Source organism: Coregonus lavaretus, assembly GCF_964263955.1.
Source record: "Coregonus lavaretus genome assembly, contig: HAP1_SCAFFOLD_55, whole genome shotgun sequence".
In the NCBI taxonomy this organism is placed as follows: domain Eukaryota; kingdom Metazoa; phylum Chordata; class Actinopteri; order Salmoniformes; family Salmonidae; genus Coregonus; species Coregonus lavaretus.
Genome location: NW_028161934.1, coordinates 3,180,476 through 3,193,752, shown reverse-complemented (window position 1 = coordinate 3,193,752; position 13,277 = coordinate 3,180,476). Strand labels below are relative to the sequence as shown.

Here is a 13,277-nt window from a genome sequence, read left to right as displayed (position 1 = left end):
TTTCTCCCCTCCCCTCCTCTCCTCCTTTCTCCCCTCCTCCCCTCCTCTCTCCCCTCCCCTCCTCTCTCCCCTCCCCTCCTCTCCTCTCTCCCCTCCCCTCCTCTCCTCCCCTACCCTCCTCCCTCCTTTCTCCCCTCCCCTCCTTTCTCCCCTCCTCTCCTCTCCTCTCTCCCCTCCCCCTCCTGTCCTTTCTCCCCCTCCTGTCCTTTCTCCCCTCCCCTCCTTTCTCCCCTCCTCTGCCAAGTTCATTTGGGTGTCCGTTGAGTGCCAGAATGATATAGATCCCAGCTCATGGTCCCTGGCCAAACTCTGATGCTATTCCTCTCCTCTCTTTTTCTTCCCTCTCCTGTCCCCTCTCCTCTCCTGTCCCCTCTCCTCTCCTCTCCTGTCCCCTCTCCTCTCGTCTCCTGTCTCCTCTCCTGTCCCCTCTCCTGTCTCCTCTCCTCTCCTGTCTCCTCTCCTCTCCTCTCCTTTCCTCTCTTACTGCCTCTGTCCTTACTGTGTGTCTGCCAGACACTATTCATGGACTTTACATCACTCAGGAGAATCTCAGGAGGCTCAGGAGAATCTTGTAATTGACACTCAAAACTTTCTCCTCGCGCCTCAGTTACACTATCCCTATAATGTATTCATAAACCTCTCTCTCTCTCCCCCAGTTACCAAGATGGCCGCTTTGAAAGATTTTTTGAAAGCTGATGATATTCAGAAGGCCCTTGAGGCAGTCAAAGGTGAGCAGAAGGTTTCACTGTTGAAAACCAAACCAAATCTTTAGAAAATAATATAATATACAGTGGGGGAAAAAAGTATTTAGTCAGCCACCAATTGTGCATGTTCTCCCACTTAAAAAGATGAGAGAGGCCTGTAATTTTCATCATAGGTACACGTCAACTATGACAGACAAAATGAGGAAATAAAATCCAGAAAATCACATTGTAGGATTTTTTATGAATACATTTGCAAATGATGGTGGAAAATAAGTATTTGGTCAATAACAAAAGTTTCTCAATACTTTGTTATATACCCTTTGTTGGCAATGACACAGGTCAAACATTTTCTGTAAGTCTTCACAAGGTTTTCACACACTGTTGCTGGTATTTTGGCCCATTCCTCCATGCAGATCTCCTCTAGAGCAGTGATGTTTTGGGGCTGTCGCTGGGCAACACGGACTTTCAACTCCCTCCAAAGATTTTCTATGGGGTTGAGATCTGGAGACAGGCTAGGCCACTCCAGGACCTTGAAATGCTTCTTACGAAGCCACTCCTTCGTTGCCCGGGCGGTGTGTTTGGGATCATTGTCATGCTGAAAGACCCAGCCACGTTTCATCTTCAATGCCCTTGCTGATGGAAGGAGGTTTTCACTCAAAATCTCACGATACATGGCCCCATTCATTATTTCCTTTACATGGATCAGTCGTCCTGGTCCCTTTGCAGTAAAAAAGCCCCAAAGCATGATGTTTCCACCCCCATGCTTCACAGTAGGTATGGTGTTCTTTGGATGCAACTCAGCATTCTTTGTCCTCCAAACACGATGAGTTGAGTTTTTAAAAGTTCTATTTTGGTTTCATCTGACCATATGACATTCTCCCAATCCTCTTCTGGATCATCCAAATGCACTCCAGCTAACTTCAGACGGGCCTGGACATGTACTGGCTTAAGCAGGGGGACACGTCTGGCACTGCAGGATTTGAGTCCCTGGCAGCGTAGTGTGTTACTGATGGTAGGCTTTGTTACTTTGGTCCCAGCTCTCTGCAGGTCATTCACTAGGTCCCCCTGGGTGGTTCTGGGATTTTTGCTCACCGTTCTTGTGATCATTTTGACCCCACGGGGTGAGACCTTGCGTGGAGCCCCAGATCGAGGGAGATTATCAGTGGTCTTGTATGTCTTCCATTTCCTAATAATTGCTTCCACAGTTGATTTCTTCAAACCAAGCTGCTTACCTATTGCAGATTCAGTCTTCCCAGCCTGGTGCAGGTCTACAATTTTGTTTCTGGTGTCCTTTGACAGCTCTTTGGTCTTGGCCATAGTGGAGTTTGGAGTGTGACTGTTTGAGGTTGTGGACAGGTGTCTTTTATACTGATAACAAGTTCAAACAGGTGCCATTAATACAGGTAACGAGTGGAGGACAGAGGAGCCTCTTAAAGAAGAAGTTACAGGTCTGTGAGAGCCAGAAATCTTACTTGTTTGTAGGTGACCAAATACTTATTTTCCACCATAATTTGCAAATAAATTCATTAAAAATCCTACAATGTGATTTTATGATTTTGTCTGTCATAGTTGACGTGTACCTATGATGAAAATTACAGGCCTCTCTCATCTTTTTAAGTGGGAGAACTTGCACAATTGGTGGCTGACTAAATACTTTTTCCCCCACTGTATATCTCTCCCTTCTCTCCCATCTCCTCCCTCCCTCCCTCCCCATCTCCTCCCTCCCTCCCTCTCCCCTTCTTTCCCCCCTGTCCGTGTGTGTGCGTGTGCGCGTGTCTGTGTGTGTGTGTGTGTACAGCGGAGGGTACCTTCGACCATAAGAAGTTCTTTGCTCTGGTGGGCCTGAAGGCCATGACTCCTGACAACGTCAAGAAGGTGTTCCAGGCTATTGATGCTGACGAGAGTGGATTCATTGAGGAGGAGGAGCTCAAGTAAGAGGAAGAGACACACAGACGGTGACACACACACACACACTACAGACACACACACACTACAGACACACACCACTACAGACACACAAACACTCACAAACAGACATATGCACACACCAATTACAGACACAAAATGAGACACACACACACACACCAAAGACGCACATGGACAGGTGTGCACACACACATTCATCAGATGTGAATTTGTGGCTATTTTCCCATTTGCAAGTTAGCATACCATTTAGAATACATGCCCAATATAGGGTTGTAAAATTCCGGTAACTTCGCCAAAATGCAGAGGTGTTCCAGAAATCCTGATTCGAAGATCCCTGACATCAGGAGAGAATAAGTGGGAAATCCGGGAATCGTCCAGACATGATTTCTGGAAAACCTAGAAATTGTGGGGAAAGTTACCAGAATTTCACAGTCCCAGCCAAAATAAAAAATTTCTTCACGCTAAATCTCTGACCTCAGGTTCATACTGAAGGGTTTTTCTGAGGACGACAGTCACACACACACACACATGCAGATCCTTAATCGTGACCCCTAACCTTTGACCCCTCTCTGACCTCAGGTTCGTACTGAAGGGTTTCGGTGAGGACGGCAGAGACACACACACACACTACAGATGTCGCTCCTTAATCTTGACCCCTAACCTTCGACCCCTCTCTTACCTCAGGTTCGTGCTGAAGAGTTTCGCTGAGGATGGCAGAGACCTGACCGACGCCGAGACCAAAGCATTCCTTAACGCCGCCGACAAGGACGGAGACGGAAAGATCGGCATTGACGGTGAGAGAGATGATAGGATGATAACAGAATGAAGTCATGACGTCATTCCTAGATAATCTTCATCTTCTCTTCCTCTTCTTCTCTTTTCCAGAGTTTGAAGTCTTGGTCCATGAGGTGTAAAGAACAACCCTCGTCTCCCCCTTTCTCCTCCCCTGTGAATTCCTGTTTTAACTACAATCTCCCACCTCTATGCCTCCCCCCATCACCCAGAAAAGCACCATCCGGGTGAAGTTTCTCCTCGGTACAGATCTAGGATCAGCTTCCCCTTCCCCAATCCCAACCTTATCTACTAGAGTGGGGGAAATGTAAACTGACCCAAGATCAGCGTCTAGGCTACTTCACCCTACACCGCACCATGCAGGCCCAGTCTCTCTCAGTGAAACAGTACAGGAGACATCCACCAGGGAGAGGTAGAGAGGGGACACCCCAACAAGCACTACTGTATTTATTTGTACGTTTTTCTACCTTACCAACATACTGTATACGTGTCCTATTTTGATTTGAAAACCTCACGACTGTCTCATTTTAAAAGAAAACCTTTACTGTAGATATAATGTACCAGAAACCATCCTTTTCCTCTCACCGTCTATAAACCCTATGTCACTTTACCCAAATGCCACCCTACTACCTTCATAGAGCACTTCTTCAAAAGAGTGCCAAAAGGGAATAGGGTGCCATTATTTGGGGACGCACCCTGTACAACCTGTCTCTCATTCTTTATTTTTGCCTATTCACACATACTTGTACCCTCCTTCCCTCCCTCCCTCCATTCCTCCTTCCTCTCTCGTCTGGTAATGAGATGTATAAATAAAGAAGAGGTAGAGCTGTGAAGAGAGATACATGATTCAAATAAGAAATAATAAGGAATAAAACACCTTAAGTAAAATGACTTGATTTTATTTATAATTGTATTATTATTATTTATTTTATTATCAACTACATTGGACACTAACATACAGTAGAACAAGGAATCCACAAATGAGACAATTAATTTAGTTATTTTCACAATGAAAGTATCTATTTCACAATAAAAGCATCCTAGATAGATTTTCCAATCGTTTGCTAATTGTTCTATCGAAACACACAAACAATGTGACAGTGCTATTCTTAATCGCATAATAATACAAATAAATAAATATATTTTTACACTAATAGATCATCTACATAATTTATCTAAAAATAGACTCAATGTCAAACTCAAGGACGTAAGCTTTTCTTGACGTCTAAATCTCTGTGCTGATTGGTCAGTGGATCCTGGGTGCTGATCTGTCATTGGTGGTTGTTGGTTTAAGCTTCACTGTCGCAAAGGGATTGGTTCCCCTGCAACAGATCAGGTGACATGTAAACAACTAGCACTCAACACTAATGACAAACATCCCAGCAGGCGCACAAACACTGACACACACAGACACACACAAACACACACAGACACACACACACTGAAACACACACAGACACACACACTGAAACACACACAGACACACACACTGAAACACACACAGACACACACTGAAACACACACAGACAGACACACACACACAGACACCCACACACAGACAGACACACACACAGACACACACACAGACACACACCTCCTACCTGGGAAAGAGTAGGTTTTCTCCAGAAGCTCCAAGGGGTGATAATGACTCCGCCTTCCTCTCCGGGAAAGTAGGCTGGATTGGTCGAAAGTCAGCTGACCCTCTCCGGAGCATTGTTGTTGGCTGAGGGGGTGGCGGCGGCGGAGGAGGAGGGGGCGGGAGCTCACTATAGCCCTTCATGCTATTTGTTGTCATCACAATCTCTGGCTCCGCCCTCCTCTCAGGGAGGGGAGAGATTGGTCGGAAGTCGACGGAGGCCCTGCGAGTGGGTGTGGCAGGCGGCGCGACATCACCGTAGGCCTTTTCTGATTGGTCCATGGAGGTGTCAGAGGGATCCAATAGGTTGTTCATGCTGTGGCTCCTCAAGGAAGTGCCACTGGAGGGTCAAATGTCAGATATGACCACATTGATTAATTGATTGATTGATTGATTGATTGATTGACTGATTGATTGACATACCTGGACCCCAAGAGGTTAGAGAACTCCTCAGTAGAAGCAACATAAGCTGCTGGGAACCAGCCCTGGCTGTTTGAACAACAGAGAGAGACCAGAGAAACAAGACAATATTAGCAAACACAAAAATTGCCTAAATACTGTAACTGACAAGTTCCTAGATCATATCCACTGTTTTCCCAGCCAGCCACCCACCTACCCACATAGGAATGAATGAATGAAGGAACAAACAAACAGACAAACAAAGGAATGAATCATAATGGGCCTTGCTGCTATCCACTGTCCCCTACCGTAGGCTGCTATCCACTGTCCCCTACCATAGGCTGTTATCCACTGTCCCCTACCGTAGGCTGCTATCCACTGTCCCCTACCGTAGGCTGTTATCCACTGTCCCCTACCGTAGGCTGCTATCCACTCTCCCCCTACCGTAGGCTGCTATCCACTGTCCCCTACCGTAGGCTGCTATCCACTGTCCCCTACCGTAGGCTGCTATCCACTGTCCCCTACCGTAGGCTGTTATCCACTGTCCCCTACCGTAGGCTGCTATCCACTGTCCCCTACCGTAGGTTGCTATCGACTGTCCCCCTACCGTAGGCTGTTATCCACTGTCCCCTACCGTAGGCTGTTATCCACTATCCCCCTACCGTAGGCTGTTATCCACTATCCCCCTACCGTAGGCTGTTATCCACTATCCCCTACCGTAGGCTGTTATTCACTATCCCCTACCGTAGGCTGTTATCCACTATCCCCTACCGTAGGCTGTTATCCACTGCCCCCTACCGTAGGCTGTTATCCACTGTCCCCTACCGTAGGCTGTTATCCACTATCCCCCTACCGTAGGCTGTTATCCACTGTCCCCTACCGTAGGCTGTTATCCACTGTCCCCTACCGTAGGCTGTTATCCACTATCCCCCTACCGTAGGCTGTTATCCACTGTCCCCTACCGTAGGCTGTTATCCACTGTCCCCTACCGTAGGCTGTTATCCACTGTCCCCTACCGTAGGCTGTTATCCACTATCCCCCTACCGTAGGCTGTTATCCACTATCCCCTACCGTAGGTTGCTATCCACTGTCCCCTACCGTAGGTTGCTATCCACTATCCCCTACCGTAGGCTGTTATCCACTATCCCCTACCGTAGGCTGTTATCCACTATCCCCTACCGTAGGCTGTTATCCACTACCCCCTACCGTAGGCTGTTATCCACTGTCCCCTACCGTAGGCTGTTATCCACTGTCCCCTACCGTAGGCTGCTATCCACTGTCCCCTACCGTAGGTTGCTATCGACTGTCCCCCTACCGTAGGCTGTTATCCACTGTCCCCTACCGTAGGCTGTTATCCACTATCCCCCTACCGTAGGCTGTTATCCACTATCCCCTACCGTAGGCTGTTATCCACTATCCCCTACCGTAGGCTGTTATCCACTATCCCCTACCGTAGGTTGCTATCCACTGCCCCCTACCGTAGGCTGTTATCCACTGTCCCCTACCGTAGGCTGTTATCCACTATCCCCCTACCGTAGGCTGTTATCCACTGTCCCCTACCGTAGGCTGTTATCCACTGTCCCCTACCGTAGGCTGTTATCCACTATCCCCCTACCGTAGGCTGTTATCCACTGTCCCCTACCGTAGGCTGTTATCCACTGTCCCCTACCGTAGGCTGTTATCCACTGGCCCCTACCGTAGGCTGTTATCCACTGGCCCCTACCGTAGGCTGTTATCCACTATCCCCCTACCGTAGGCTGTTATCCACTATCCCTACCGTAGGTTGCTATCCACTGTCCCCTACCGTAGGTTGCTATCCACTATCCCCTACCGTAGGCTGTTATCCACTATCCCCTACCGTAGGCTGTTATCCACTGTCCCCTACCGTAGGCTGCTATCCACTGTCCCCTACCGTAGGTTGCTATCCACTGTCCCCCTACCGTAGGCTGCTATCCACTGTCCCCTACCGTAGGCTGCTATCCACTGTCCCCTACCATAGGCTGTTATCCACTATCCCCCTACCGTAGGCTGTTATCCACTGTCCCCTACCGTAGGTTGCTATCCACTGTCCCCCTACCGTAGGCTGCTATCCACTGTCCCCCTACCGTAGGCTGTTATCCACTGTCCCCTACCGTAGGCTGTTATCCACTATCCCCTACCGTAGGCTGTTATCCACTATCCCCTACCGTAGGCTGTTATCCACTATCCCCTACCGTAGGCTGTTATCCACTATCCCCTACCGTAGGCTGTTATCCACTATCCCCTACCGTAGGCTGTTATCCACTATCCCCTACCGTAGGCTGTTATCCACTATCCCCTACCGTAGGCTGTTATCCACTGTCCCCTACCGTAGGCTGCTATCCACTGTCCCCTACCGTAGGTTGCTATCCACTGTCCCCCTACCGTAGGCTGCTATCCACTGTCCCCTACCGTAGGTTGCTATCCACTGTCCCCCTACCGTAGGCTGCTATCCACTGTCCCCCTACCGTAGGCTGCTATCCACTGTCCCCCTACCGTAGGCTGTTATCCACTGTCCCCCTACCGTAGGCTGCTATCCACTGTCCCCCTACCGTAGGCTGCTATCCACTGTCCCCCTACCGTAGGCTGTTATCCACTCTCCACTACCGTAGGCTGTTATCCACTGTCCCCTACCGTAGGCTGTTATCCACTATCGTAGGCTGTTATCCATTATCCCCTAACCGTAGGCTGCTATCCACTGTCCCCTACCGTAGTCTGTTATCCACTATCCCCCTACCGTAGGCTGTTATCCACTGTCCCCTACCGTAGGCTGTTATCCATTGTCCCCTACCGTAGGCTGTTATCCACTGTCCCCTACGGTAGGCTGTTATCCACTATCCCCCTACCATAGGCTGCTATCCACTGTCCCCTACCATAGGCTGTTATCCACTGTCCCCTACCATAGGCTGTTATCCACTATCCCCCTACCATAGGCTGCTATCCACTGTCCCCTACCGTAGGCTGTTATCCACTATCCCCCTACCATAGGCTGTTATCCACTGTCCCCTACCATAGGCAGCTATCCACTGTCCCCTACCGTAGGCTGTTATCCACTATCCACTACTGTAGGCTTTTATCCACTATCCCCTACCATAGGCTGCTATCCACTGTCCCCTACCGTAGGCTGTTATCCACTATCCCCCTACCATAGGCTGTTATCCACTGTCCCCTACCGTAGGCTGTTATCCACTATCCCCCTACCATAGGCTGTTATCCACTGTCCCCTAACGTAGGCTGTTATCCACTATCCCCCTACCGTAGGTTGCTATCCGTTCTCCCATACAGCCACCCATTCCTTGGCTCCTGGACCAACACGGTGACCATCTCTCCCTGGGTGAAGGGTAGGAGTTTGGGGTTGGAGGAGGGCGGGTGGGACACCAGGGCTCTCATGGTCCTACCCCCACCCAGACCCAGAGACTCACCCACTGAGGAGGAGCGGGATCGGCTGTGGAGGGGGGACGGGGCTGGGTGGAGGTAGGACCATAACACAACAAATGTAAGTAGTGTAATTTTAATTGACTAAATATAACCCTGTTCTTTGGGGGTGCAGTGTAGTCCTCCTACCTCTAGAGGGCACTCTCCCCAGGGCCTGCTGTTCGCTCCTGGCCCAAGACATGTCTCTGTCCTCATCTACTGTCTGCAGCAGAGAGCTCACTGAGCCACACAGCTGAGGAGAGAGGGAGACGGGGTAAGGTTGAATGGTTGGGTGGATGGGTGACGGATGGGTGGAATACTTGTCTCTAACCTGTGCCTCCTGGTCAGGGTGGGTGGGGGTACGGGGTCTGGATCCTCGTGTCTCGTTCACTTTCTCCTTCCATCCATCAGCCTTCTGCTGTAGGGAAGCCCCTGTCTGTGGGAGAGATGGGGACATTTCAGAACACTACCTGTGTGTGTTGGTTTGTAAAGGTTTCTGAAGTCCCCGTTTTGGACATAAACATGTCTGTGTGTGTGTACCTTGTTGATGAGGAAGAGCAGTGATTGTGTCAGTCCGCAGTGTTTCTCTGCCAGGAAGCGATACCTAATAATAACAATTGCCATCGTATTCATAATCATCATAATAGTGATAATAATAATTGTATTGGTAATGTATTAATAATTGTAAAGATTGACCTCCTCTCCTCCTCCTTCATAATGTCATGTTGACTCTGTCTCAGGTACTGCATGTACTCACTGTGCTCCTGGAGAACACACGCACGCACACACGCACGCACACACACACACAACCATAGTTACTGTATGTAATGTGGTAGTGTTAGACAGTGTCTGATCTAACTGTAAGAAGGAGGGTGTGTGTGTATGGTTGTCTGTGTCTGTGTGTGTGTGTGTGTGTACCAGTGAGTCTCTGAAGGCTCCTCTTCTCAGCTGTTTCTCTAGAGCTTCTGCCTGGTTCCTCACCTCCAGCTCATACACCCTGCGACTGCCCTATGGAGGAGATACAGGAGTGTGTGTTAGCACACACGTACACGTACAGACACACACACAGAAACAGACACACTCTTGCCAGATACTCACGTCAATGTACTCCTCGTCCAACTTGACATTCTTCTCCATGGCTTGTAAAACTTCTACCTGGAACCATCGAAACTGAAGGGGAAGAATTACAACGTTACACCCTCGGGTGGAAGAAAAACAATGTTACACTCTATGGCAGTGGCCACACATAGGCTGTGGATGGAAACAGTGGCGTGGACATATTGTAAATAAACATAGATAAATAGGAGGTGTAAAGACACTAAGTAGGATCAGGAACATATAGACATAAATAATAATAATAATAATAATAATAATAATAATAATATGCCATGTAGCAGACGCTTTTATCCAAAGCGACTTACAGTCATGTGTGCATACATTTTTACGTATGGGTGGTCCCGGGGATCGAACCCACTACCCTGGCGTTACAAGCGCCATGCTCTACCAATTGAGCTACAGACGACCACAATTAAACAGATAAATAAAATAAATATATAATAAATAAATAATAAAAACAGATACTGACCACTCCCTCCATCTCAGCTGTGAGTCTTCTCTGCGTCTCAGATATCTGTACCAGGACATCTCCTGTGGAACACACAGACACACATTAGCATCCCCAATTAGCATTGATGACAGCATCTCATAGGGAATGAATGGGGCCGTGGATCAGACCTAGCAACCTAGCCTTATTAGCACTGACGATAGCATCTCATAGGGAACGAATGGGGCCGTGCGTCAGAGCTAGGCTAGCATGACAGCGTAGCTACAGCAGGTTAGTCAAGTGAGAAGGTCAGCGCAGCAGTGTGACCATGAAGAGAGGATTGGGTAACTGCTTTGAATTATAGATGACAGTCTTTCAGCCACACTCAATTCATTAGCTCAATGCTGTGTGTGTGTGTGTGTGTGTGTGTGTGTGTGTGTGTGTGTGTGTGTGTGTGTGAGATTGATCAGTCCGTCCTTACCTCTCAGTAAAGCCTGTTCTTATTAATATTTATTGGCACCATCGGAGCTAGACTGTCCTTCCAAAAAAACAGAGTGCCAAGCCCAGTTTAAATGTAGACCTCTCTCATCTCACCCAGTATCGTAAAACACACCGCCTGCCACAACAACATCAAAGTTACTCAAAGACGTTAAGAAGAATGAAGTTAAAGGTGACTCAGCAAAATGACGTTGCCATGAGCAGCACCGCAGATATTGAGATGAGCGAGATGCAAGACTCTCACACAGTATCTGTGCACGGCGTGGTAGCCAGGGCACCAAAACAGCAGAGAAGTTGATCCTTGCGCCTCAACTCTCTTAGCTGTTGCAGAAATTAACCCAATATGCGGTTTCCTTTTTGCATCTACATCACATCGTTAAGTCTACCTTTAATAGATCCCCAGTCTGTGTTTGGCCCATTGTAGCCTGCTGGTGCTACGGTACAGTACAGTACAGTACAGTACAGTACAGTACAGTACAGGTCAGACAGACGTACAGACAGACACACTTACCAAGTGAGCGAGATGAGAGTGTGTGAAGGGCCTGTTCTCCCATCTTTGCTACAGCACTAAAGTAGGCCTCACTGGTAACAGCCAAGGCTGCAACACACACACACACACACACACACACACACACACACACACACACACACACACACACACACACACACACACCTGTTAGCATTATTGCTATTAACTAACAAGCCTAATAATGACACATAACAAACCAAACCTTGTAATCATATCTTAACTGTCCCAACCAACCAATCAACCCTAATTGACCCAATAAGTAAAACACCTGTGGTGATGGACACCTGATACAGGCATAAATAGCCCAGTGGTTAGGTAACAGGCATAGAGGTAGAACGAGGCCTCTGGATGGACAGAACCCGTTTTAGCATGGACATTGCAGGCTTCCACCATTTGAAAGTCACAGAAGTTATCATGGCACAGATTCAAAGATGAGTCCTCGTTCTACCTCTATGGGCAACAGGCATCTCTTTACCATGTTACAACTACCTACTAACTTCTATCTCTATGGGCAACAGGCATCTCTTTACCATGTTACAACTACCTACTAACTTGCTGACCTGTGATAGATGCCTTGTACTGTTTTATCAGTCAGAGTTAGGTCTTTGACATCAATAATACGTGTCAGAGAGGGATGACCCCCCCCCCCCCCACACACACACACACACACACACACACACACGATGACACAAATGCATACTTATGTATCAACTTTCACACACACACACACACCTTGGAAAGCATTGACATAGCTGTTTCCTAATGCAACTAGCGTCTGTAAGCCTGGGTTGAACTGTTCCATCAGGCTCTATGGAAGAGAACACAGAACAAACAAACAAACATCTCATATTGGCCAATACTTAATACTATGCCCTGTGTTTAGTCAGGCCTACAAGTGGTTGTATATTGAAGGTTAAATGTTACAGGAAGATATTTTGAAAAGTTTTAGCAACATTTCCCCCCCATATACGCTCATTTTGAATATTATTGGAGTGTGAAAGATAGGGGTAGCTTATTGCCAATACGCTCTTTATTTATAACAATATTGGCAATAATCTACCCCCATAGCACTACCCTACCATAACATGTATACTTACTGTGTACACAGACAATGTAGACCTATGTAACTGGTCACTGTTAGCCCCCGACATAGTAACAGCTTCGTGTTCCACAAAACAAAAGAAAAACGGTATAATAACAAATGAGGAAAAATAAATAAAGTCTTATAAACTATTCTCTTTAAACTCCAGAGTACTAGTTGAAAGTTTCAATAAAGAAATGACAGTTGGTAGTAGTTGCTAGTAGGTTAGCTAGGTACTAATCAGCGTATTCCGTTACAGGCCTCTTCTTTTGATAGTGAAAGTCACCTTGGCGACTATCCCGCTCCTCGTTCTCCGTTGTCGTTGTTCCTTCGTTCTTTCTGCCACCTATTACACCCTGTTGTGATAGAGTGATAGCTCTCTCTCTCGCATTCGTTAATGAGCCTCTTCATCCCTCCACCATAAGCCAGTTTTACAGAGAGAAGGAGAAAAAATGGACACCGATACGGCCGGGGCAGCTGAATTATAGATGGAGGAAAGGAAAGGATGGATGGAAACGTCACCTGTTGAAACTAAGCCACCACCACAGGGAGGGACGTAGGTAGGTACGCTCACACTCGGGGAACTACATGTAGTATTAGATTAAGGTAATACTAGTAACACATTTGTAGAGCACATTTCCTGTGCATAAGGTAAGACAAAACAAAAAGACAACGATACATCAAAATGTAGAAAAACATCACACTACCTGCAGGCTTAGCTGCCGAGATGGGCCTTT

General features: G+C 47.6%; 2 protein-coding genes across 3 annotated transcripts; one reads left to right on the top strand and one right to left on the bottom strand.

Annotated features, from left to right (window-relative positions):
• Positions 1-664: 664 nt before the first annotated feature.
• LOC311119933 (parvalbumin alpha) lies at positions 665-3,544 on the top strand (the record flags this gene model as incomplete). Its single annotated transcript, XM_084194579.1, has 4 exons — positions 665-728; positions 2,503-2,635; positions 3,315-3,424; positions 3,516-3,544. 4 exons carry the CDS (start codon positions 665-667, stop codon positions 3,542-3,544), a joined length of 336 nt encoding a protein of 111 aa, XP_084050705.1.
• An 820-nt stretch (positions 3,545-4,364) lies between these two features.
• Positions 4,365-13,014, bottom strand: LOC311119861 (BAR/IMD domain-containing adapter protein 2-like 2). Of its 2 annotated transcripts, XM_084194510.1 has the most exons (14): positions 12,557-13,014; positions 12,192-12,267; positions 11,442-11,528; positions 10,475-10,536; positions 9,988-10,059; positions 9,808-9,897; positions 9,586-9,653; positions 9,430-9,493; positions 9,221-9,325; positions 9,040-9,142; positions 8,732-8,939; positions 5,482-5,547; positions 5,024-5,398; positions 4,365-4,744 (listed from the first exon to the last, which is right to left on the bottom strand). In XM_084194510.1, the coding sequence occupies exons 1-14, from the start codon at positions 12,608-12,610 to the stop codon at positions 4,669-4,671; spliced, it is 1,506 nt and encodes a 501-aa protein (XP_084050636.1). In that variant the 5' UTR covers positions 12,611-13,014; the 3' UTR covers positions 4,365-4,668. The 2 variants fall into 2 exon arrangements, with proteins under 2 accessions (XP_084050636.1, XP_084050635.1); XM_084194509.1 differs by having other exon boundaries at positions 9,040-9,325.
• Positions 13,015-13,277: the final 263 nt, after the last annotated feature.